Source organism: Trichoplusia ni, chromosome 27 (genome assembly GCF_003590095.1).
Source record: "Trichoplusia ni isolate ovarian cell line Hi5 chromosome 27, tn1, whole genome shotgun sequence".
NCBI lineage: Eukaryota > Metazoa > Arthropoda > Insecta > Lepidoptera > Noctuidae > Trichoplusia > Trichoplusia ni.
Window position 1 is genome coordinate 4,385,744 of NC_039504.1, and position 9,388 is coordinate 4,395,131.

The following is a 9,388-nucleotide window of genomic DNA, read 5'->3' on the forward strand; positions in this document are numbered from 1 at the left end:
GTACCTCACGCTATACTTATATGAGAGGCGGCAGCTCGCTACGTCACTCAGGCATTGTCAACAGACAATTCTGACTACTTTTAAGGGGATACACTTCTTCAATATTTCCATTACTTGACCATGAGATACAAGTTTGGCGAGTTGGATTTGAGATCTTTTGTCGCATTTTATTTTAGAGCTGAAATTTTTAAATGATATTTTTTTGCTTATCCTTTTTTATCGATATGCTTGTGGAGTGTTATTTGCTGCACTAGAATACAGTTTTGTAAGCCTTTATTTAATAACTTCACCTTTGATCATAATCCCTGATTTGGAGTGCTCTCTTTTATACACGATAAGGTTTCCTAACTCGTTATTGATAGCTAATTAGAACTGTAGTTACGACTTTTAGAGCGACAACCAACATTATTTAATAGATTATGATTACTGTTTTTTTCTTTTCACGAAACTCATCTTCATATGACTCATAACAGGATACGATAATCTGTTTCTAGCTTTTCTTCCTTTTTAATTTATCGGCAGCTTGCCACTAACTATATTATTGCTTTCTTTGGAGAGAGGTCCTCCCCTTAATTGCACTAAAGAACTTGGAACCACAACAGCGTTTTGCCTTGATCTTGAAATTTGAACTACGACGAACAATAATAATCGTTCATAAATTACCGATAAACGTTATTCATCATAAATCATTTCTGCTGCAGTACATTATAAAATTATAGAGTAGGTACCTAGCTTATTTGATTCGTTAAAGAAACTTTAATTACCTATTAAATAATAGGCTATGTTTGCGCTTTGTCGAAGTCTGCGCAAGATGAAAACAAATGGGCAGTTTGAGTAAAAATCAACACCGACTCCCTATTAATATTATAGTCAATTGCTCCTCGATTCAACATGTTTCAGGCAAATAAGCATTTAAATGAAATATAATATTTCTGATTTATTTGATTAAAAATGCATACGACCTCCATTGTGAACCTATGCAGTATCTCTAGACTACTGGTCGTGCGCATAAATTTTATGATGTGTTTATGGGTTTTAACAAAATCACTTGACCTTTGAGACACATAGGTATTAGGTGTTCACAGAATTAAGTCGTAAAGAGGTGTAAACATATGCAAATTATACGAGTAAATAATGTTACCTATTATGTAGGTACTACTTGAAGTTATACTGCTTATCGAAATAAAAATGTGTGACCCTTGTTTATGATACGTCTTTCATTTATCACATATATATTTTGAGGTGTTTAATAATGAAACATAGCGTCAATCCTGTTGGCCAGAGCTGGAGCAACACAGCGTAGAAATTAGGACTTTGGTCGTTGTGACCGCAGGTCTACCACAGTCGACCAAAGTCCTACTTTTTGGGGTAATGATAGGTTTAAGCCAATCAGCTGACAGGCCAAGTATAATACAGTGGGACCGTTCTTCGCGTCCGCACTTATAAGGAGTGAAGGGTGGGCCCTTTACACCCCTATTCTGAGAAGAAGTAGGTATAACGAGACTAGCCAGAAGCATGTGCAAAGGATTCCATAAACTTGGCCAAGGTTGAAATCTCGAAGATTTTTACTTCGATTACCCTTACATTATAAAGTTAAATTACTTAAAAAGGTTTTATTTTCATCTGGAATTTTACTCTGATACGAAATAATCTATTCGCCTCCCAAAAGCTCTAAATTTTTTCAGTGTCATTTGGAACATATTGCAAATTGACCTTGACAACATAAATTATAGTTAATTTAAAGAGCTCTCCATGACGGGACTGCAAGCAAAATTCCACCATCTCCATTTGGACCTACCCTTGCTAAACCTTCAAACCTCGTGAAAAAGGTGTCCTGATTCTTAACAACTGAATAACACGCCCTGACATAAAAGCCTCACGTACTAACCATGATCTTGATATTTGAACCGCAGTTAGCATTAATTACAATTATTGTCATCTCGTAGTTTCCTTTGTTATAAACTACCAATGTGATGTCGTGTCGTCGTGCCTGCATTACATTATATTGACTAATGATGCAAGTTTATTAAGTAATAGTGGATGAGGAGGAAAAAATATTCCATTGCGGATATTGCAGCTTATTCTCTTGGTAACAGAGTAGGTGTAGTCTGCACCGGACGACTGTTGAAGCAATCACATTTTCAAAACATCAAATTCAGTGAGTAACTGCTGTATTAGGCATAGTTTAAATAGATACTAGATATCTTTACGTACAAGCCACTGAATAATTCTGTCACCTTGTTATAAGGTCTCAGTTTACCGACTTCTTTCGCTGCCTCTACTTTGCGCGACATAAATGACTCATCGCGACTCGTTTTAATTTTTTCGTCATTTTCTTGGTCTATGCTTCTACACTCAACCTGAAGTATGCTCAGCAGGCGAGGAGGCTGAAGCCTGACGGCGTTATTCCTTCACTAAGAGATTTCTTTTGCATGTATGTGAAAATAAAATTGAGATGCGAAGAAGAAACGTTACCGTAAAAGATAATTGTGTGACATTTTTGCGTCTTCTTTTTAATATTTCATCTTAGGCAGCCAAGCTGGCCAAGACAACAAAACCCAACTGGGTTTTCCCCGTCCGTACTAAGTTAAATAAATGCAAGTAAGTAGTGTTTGCTGACTTTGAATTAATGATCAAATAAGACAATAATATTTTGAAATGCTTTTGAGATCTTCCTGCATTAACTTGAGTAAATAAAATATTTTTAAGCTAAATTATAAAAGTTGGCTCGATTTTTAACTTAATTAGAATCTCAGCTATACAACAACAAATACTGCGGCAAATATTGAGGCTCTGCTGAGTGTCCGTCCCCCTGTCAGTTCGTCCGCCAACAGGCTCTATCTCATGAAAGGTGATAGCTGGTCAACAGATTTTTTTATCGAGAATGTATTTATGATACCGCTATAAATAAAAATAAAAAAATCTTATAAAAAAATAAATACAATTTAAATAAATACAAAATAAGTTTCAACTACAACCTTAAAATTCTGTTTTTGTGTATTTAGTGATGGTCAATGAGGTACTTATAATGAGATAACTACCCTATTAATTTAGCTACTTTGTTGTTGTAGTTTTGCGTAAACGTATTTCAACATAATTATTTAGCAACAATAAAACATAAATGGTAGTGAAGATTGAATATGGTTTATGGCTACAAAAACATAGTTACCATAATTTCTGTAGTTACAAGTTCATGGTCATTTAACATATAGCCGTAGTACCTATTTGCTTGGCATACGTAAATGACGACGTCAATGGATAAAACACACATCTATATAATAGGTCACACGAGGTAAGTATGTAAGTATATAACCTCCATGGTAAGCTGACTACAAACCTATTCATGAAATAAATCCTAATGCTTATGTCGTCCTGGCATATACATCAGGCCGCCTTAAATCTATTGCTTTTTACTTTACTATTGCTACCTTAAATACCAGTCAAGTGGGAGTCTGATTTGCGACACTGAGAGAAAAGTCAAAATATAGGATATGAAGAAAAAACATAAAACTTATGAAAAAAATATTAATCATCATCTTTGAAAGTTTCAATTGCATGTCAGCGGTTCGTGAGATACAGTCTGGTTACAAACCCACCGACAGTGGAGCTTAAGCAAACCGTTGCTGTTTGAGTTCGGTAACCTGGTAATTAAAGCTAACTATAACAAAATCTTTCCCTTTGTGCGTCTGTCAAGTAAGAAATCAATGTTTGCCTACCGACCTTCTCTCGATATTGACGAATGGCGCCGGGAGCACACGCTTATACCGAGGATATAACACCTTTTTGAATGTACGGTAGTAAACAGAGCCAAGGCAACATACATTTCTGCATTCTATTAAACATTTAGCAACTATTCAATTGCAAAGGTTTCAAAAGAATTTAAGTTATTTCAATTTGTCAGGGATGTAATTAACTAAGAGCTAGTGTTAGATGCTAAGATAGTGACACATGTCTCTTGAAGGTTGTGTATTGACTGGAATTCTTTTGAAAGATATTGTCAAAAAATTCAAAGGTTAACCTTCAGAACTTTCCTGAATAGGTAAGTAGATATTATCTCTCCTTTTGAAGAATACTGCATAGCTATAGGTGTGATAGTATTGTTTTATATTTTTCTTGGATGAATTAAATTGTTTTTATTTTGTTTAAGAAAAAAAGGAAAGGAAGGTCTTGCCACGTTTCTTTATGGATTCTATGCTCAGACGATAATAATGGACCCATATTACTGAGGTTCCGCTGTCAGTTCCCCTGTCTGTCCGTCCGTCCGATTGTCACCAGTTCGTGTCCCATGCACCATGACAGCCAAAAAGTTGAAATTGAAGATGAGCCACGTTTTCATGGTCATGATTTTCTCGGGGGGTTACACGTGATAACTGTTTTGTTTATCTTTAACCTATTTATATGGAAACCTCTGTGATACCAGTCCGACTTGCACTTGACCGGTGTTTATTTTTAAGGACGAAACGTTTTACAATAGGCAAACGATACCCTGGACCCAAACTCAGGACAAGCATACATGGATCACGCTTGTGATGAATGCTGGTCCTACGCGGGGCTGAGATGACACGTGATATCTATGTAGTGTGTTTGGAGCCACGTGGCTTTCAGTGTAGATAAAATTGAAAATGTCATATTTTATTGAACAAGTTACTAGAGAACCTGGTCCATGACTGGACCCTTAGAAATGAACATAGCAACTTAGCTCGTGAACGCGGACACAATACACGCGCCTGACATACTTTACTTAGATGAACGGAAACATGTAAAATAAAAAGCTTAAGGCGTTATTGGAATAACGCAGAGCGTGTTTTGATTTTGCATGGGCGTGTGTCTCTCTCTCAAACTATTTTTAATGATATGATAACTAATGAGTAAAAAAATAATATTATCACATTCGATACAATAAATTCTGATTATTGTTGGCAAAATGCTTAGGATATAACAAATAGTGTCATTTATCATTAATCCAATTTCCATTAATTTATCGCCCATTGTCAATAGCGGAATTGGGGCCCAGATCATCAAAATCAAATGAGGAACAATAAAACAAAAGTTGGAAAACATAACTATATAACAAGTAACAGTACTATTGTAAAACGAGATCCTTGATGGGCACTTTGTTGAATAACTTGGTGGATTCGTCCACGATTTTGGCGACGATGGCCTTGACGATAGGTGGCGCCACCTCCTGGAAAATGTCGCGCCAATTCTCGTTGGCGAACGCATGTACGGCATCCGCTGAAATGTAGAGAATAAATAGGTTAATATGGTAAAGTCAAAAATATAAACTTGAACTTCAATGCGGTTAATAATGCGGTAGGTAGGTAGTAGATTTTGTAAATTTATAGCATGCAGACTCAGTAACTTTTGACACTATTTGAGCATAGAATTCACTTTCCCTTTGAGATGAGGAATATTTCATGGACTATTCTGAAGGAGATAAGTATCACTTGGAGAGGATGGGACAAACTAAGTCAGTTTTGAAAAAAGTGCAAATAGATATTCTCTTCCAAAAAAGAACTAAAGCCACTTTTTTGTGAAAATGTAAAATTTTTCATTCGAAAAGTATCGCAAATTCAAAGTTCATTAAGCACAGTCTGAGTACTAAGAAAACTAAAATTTAAATAATAAGTTAAACTTACAGAGAGCTTTGTTTCCGTGGAAGAGATTCCGGAACAGAAAATGTGCCCCGGTCTGGACCTCCGAGGTGTGCTTCCAGCTCTCCACCACCCAGTATGCGTTACCGTTCATCATCCTCTCGCCCACTTTAAACATTATCTTTACTACGATGTCATCTGGAATCAATATAGGATAGAATATAGTTTTCATAGAAACTTAGATATTTTTGGTAGAAAAAGGGAATCAAAAACAACAGTTCAGGGTCACGATTCCGCTATTTACAAATGAATGAATGAAAATTTAATTTAATTTGAGACTAATCGTTGTCTTAGGTTTTCCAGGGCATACTGAATTTCCAATTATTGAGTGATTGTGAATAATGTCATTTTAATCCAATTTCCATTCATGCGTTGGCCATTGTAAATAGCGGAAGTGGAGCCCTGCTTCAAGTTGTCATTTTGGACTATCATTAAAAATCTCGAATGTCTAAAAGAAAAGCTGTAAGAACTTACTTATTTTAATGGCGTATCTGCCAGTGCCGTCGATGGGCATGATGAGCAGCTTCCCGCCGAGCGTGTAGTTCCCCACCAGCATCACCGAGCACTTCAGGTCTACGAATGTGCTATGTGCGTGTCGCCTGGAAAATTACATAATGTTAAAGGACCTCCTTTTTAATTTTCTCCTGTGCTATTAGGAATTGACTTTTTTGAGGAGTCCACATACATTAAAATTAGACGCATAAAAACACCACGAACATTTCAGCTACGAGGTGGATTTAGGGCTGGAACTATACCAATCCCACTTTTCACAAAGTCCTTCTTTTATTCTACTTTATAACAGGACTTATAGGAAAGACGGGAGGCGGTACGAAAAGCCAGCAGTGGGTGATTCCATACTGTTATGATACTGATGTTTTCGTCAGTATAAGACAACTTCTACGATATCTATGTATTACTACAATTAATATCAACTGGTAACAGTTATCAGTGAGCATTAGGTACTTCCTACCTTGTTCTAGATGGTCACCAAAATAACCTCTTAATGAGTATCTGATGTGCTCCAATTAAAACGACATTTATAGAAACATATTAATTGATTAGTAACGAATTAGGAAAGTGAAGTGATTACTGTTTTCAACCGACTTCGAAAAGGCGGAGGTTTCCAATTCTCTATATATATGTTTTTTTTTTTGTAAGGACCTAATAACCTTGTAAATAAGAACTTCGGAATGGATGAACTGATTTTGTTGATTCTTTATTCAATTGACGAGAAATAGCTGTCATTTGGACCCATGAAAATTTAATCAAATTTGACTCAGTAGCTTAATGATTTGAAGTTGGTTATTTATGTTTATATTATAGTTAGTAAAACAATATTATGTAATAAGTATGTTAACTATGAAGTAACAAAATTAATTGACCAACATAACTAACTATACTTTACGTCAGTATATTAACTTCACCGGTAGTTCCGAAAAGAAGTCTTACAAATAAATCAATTATAGCTCTTCTTGTTTTGAGTCGAGTTAATACTTCCCTTTGATAAGGAAATAATTTCGATCTCTACATAAACGGCTACTGCACATTTCCTCTCTCTTAAAAAACACTTAAAACTTAATAAAATAAATAATTAATCCTACGATATTATTCAATCTAAATAATTCAACGCAACTCACTTGCAATGCAGGACCTCACAATTCCGTAGCCCCGTCACACTGGTGTTCCTGAAGTCCATGTCGAGGCCAGCCTGTGAGGTCCGGACCTGCTCCACGTGCATGGGGTCCAGCGTGGCGATGCCCATCTCGGGGATGCCGGCAGCCAGGATCGGCACCGCCTTCTGAGCTGACGCCCGTAAGCATGCCGTGTCCTGTTCCCTGCATGGCGTGATGAAGGGCGCTGAAACGTGAAGGTAAAGGTTTATGAACGTTTTCTTGAATTCCAAACAATTGTTCCAAAAAATGGCCTGTTGGTCTAGTGGTTAGTAACCCTGACTGCTATGCCAGAGGTCGTGGGTTCGATTCCCACCCAGGACAAATGTTTGTGTGATGAGCACGATCATTTGTTCTGTGTCTGGGTGTAATTTATCTATAATATGTATGTATTCAGAACTATATAAGTACGTTTATCAGTGGTCTAGTACTCATAACACAAGCTCTGCTTTATTTGAGACTAGATGGCGATGTGTGAATGTTGTCCAATATTAAAAAAAAAAAGTGTAAGTAATCTTCTTGATCAAATGTTATTTTCCTTTTAAAAAGAAAACGGAATAGTTCCAATGTTATTGTTTATTTTGGAACAATTTTTTGGAATCGCTGTATAAATAATTTGCTTTATTACTATGGAACACTCATTACGATTTAATATTTATGTTAGTTGACAAGTTGACGCACAATTTTTACAACAGACGATTATTTTTTATACCAATAGACCTGCACATTTACCGTTACACATTTCGGAAATGGAATATAAACATGCGAAGTAAAAATAAACGCTGACACAAACTATAGCTGAGTATGCAAGGTCGTGATTTATTTATTCGTAATATTTTATTCTTCGCCGATGACACTTATTTTAAATTAAATAATCCAAAAATAAATACAAGATGCTAGTGCGAGTCATAGTTTACATCTCCAAAATAAAGAAGATTTTGAAAAGTTCTACTCGTATCATTGATTATCGAAACCAGCTATGGTGAGATATATATACACTTATAAAGATAGAGCTACACAAATAATATATTTCTTAGTGGTAGTATCTAAAAGCTGGTGCCATACTCCGGCTATTAAAAACGAGTTCGAATCGGTTATGGCCCAGTATGTGGGACATGGACGACTGGTCTAATGTCTGTCAATGCCAAGGCTTAGGAATGATCTAATCGATCTCAGCTGAGGCAGGAAGGCCGAGCCCTGTATAATTTGCTGATTCCTCTTAGTTTTAGTTTTCTGTATAAATAGGTAGAAAATAACAAAAAGGATTGAACTACTTTCCTTAAATTCGGGGCCACCCTATACTTATCTCTACATCAATATATTGTAGGAGATTTGGGTAAAACACAATAAATCACACATGCTAAACTCTTAATTCCTTAATTAGATTTTCTCACTTAGTACGCACAACCACTCACCGAGACTACATCCAGCGATGCCGAAGACCGCGACACAAACTATCACTACACCCTTCATAGTTACGCCTATTAAGTGGACAATGCGTGTGCGCAACGATGCACTCACAATATATACCCGGTGACGCCGACGCCGCTGCAAATTGCCCTTAATGTTCAAAATACGAATGTCGACGAAATGTTTGGAGAAAGACATTTATTTGCTCCGACGTCACTATTTAATTGATCATTCCGTCTCATGTCTCTGCGAATTCTTGCATAATCTCGATCATTGCATTTTACGCTTTAAACGTATAATAATTTTATCAACTACCCTATTGTCTTAGTAGACACAATAGTGTTGACAATTTTGTTTTATATCCGTCATGTAAATTAACGCATAATATTGGATTACGTATTATTCTTATTATTGCTTTTGTACTGGTACCAGAGGGAGACGGTGAGAGAAAATTAGGTACGCATGATGTCAATCCTAGCTACAGTTACGTCACAACTGTTTACTTCTATCGATTTGTATCGTTTAGATAAAAGTACCTAATCTTCGAAATCTTTTATTGCCTCTCAGCTGAATGAAGGACGCTTGTAAATTTGACGTACTTATCTATTTATTTGCCGAAAATGAAATTATCCAGATCCATACCACCGGATTTTT

At 36.2% G+C, this 9,388-nt stretch overlaps 1 protein-coding gene across 1 annotated transcript; it reads right to left on the reverse strand.

Moving 5' to 3' along the window:
- Positions 1 to 5,050: 5,050 nt before the first annotated feature.
- Positions 5,051 to 9,040, reverse strand: LOC113505930 (protein takeout-like). Its single transcript, XM_026888807.1, has 5 exons — positions 8,740 to 9,040; positions 7,292 to 7,511; positions 6,129 to 6,253; positions 5,640 to 5,792; positions 5,051 to 5,235 (listed from the first exon to the last, which is right to left on the reverse strand). Exons 1-5 carry the CDS (start codon positions 8,930 to 8,932, stop codon positions 5,084 to 5,086), a joined length of 843 nt encoding a protein of 280 aa, XP_026744608.1. The 5' UTR covers positions 8,933 to 9,040; the 3' UTR covers positions 5,051 to 5,083.
- Positions 9,041 to 9,388: the final 348 nt, after the last annotated feature.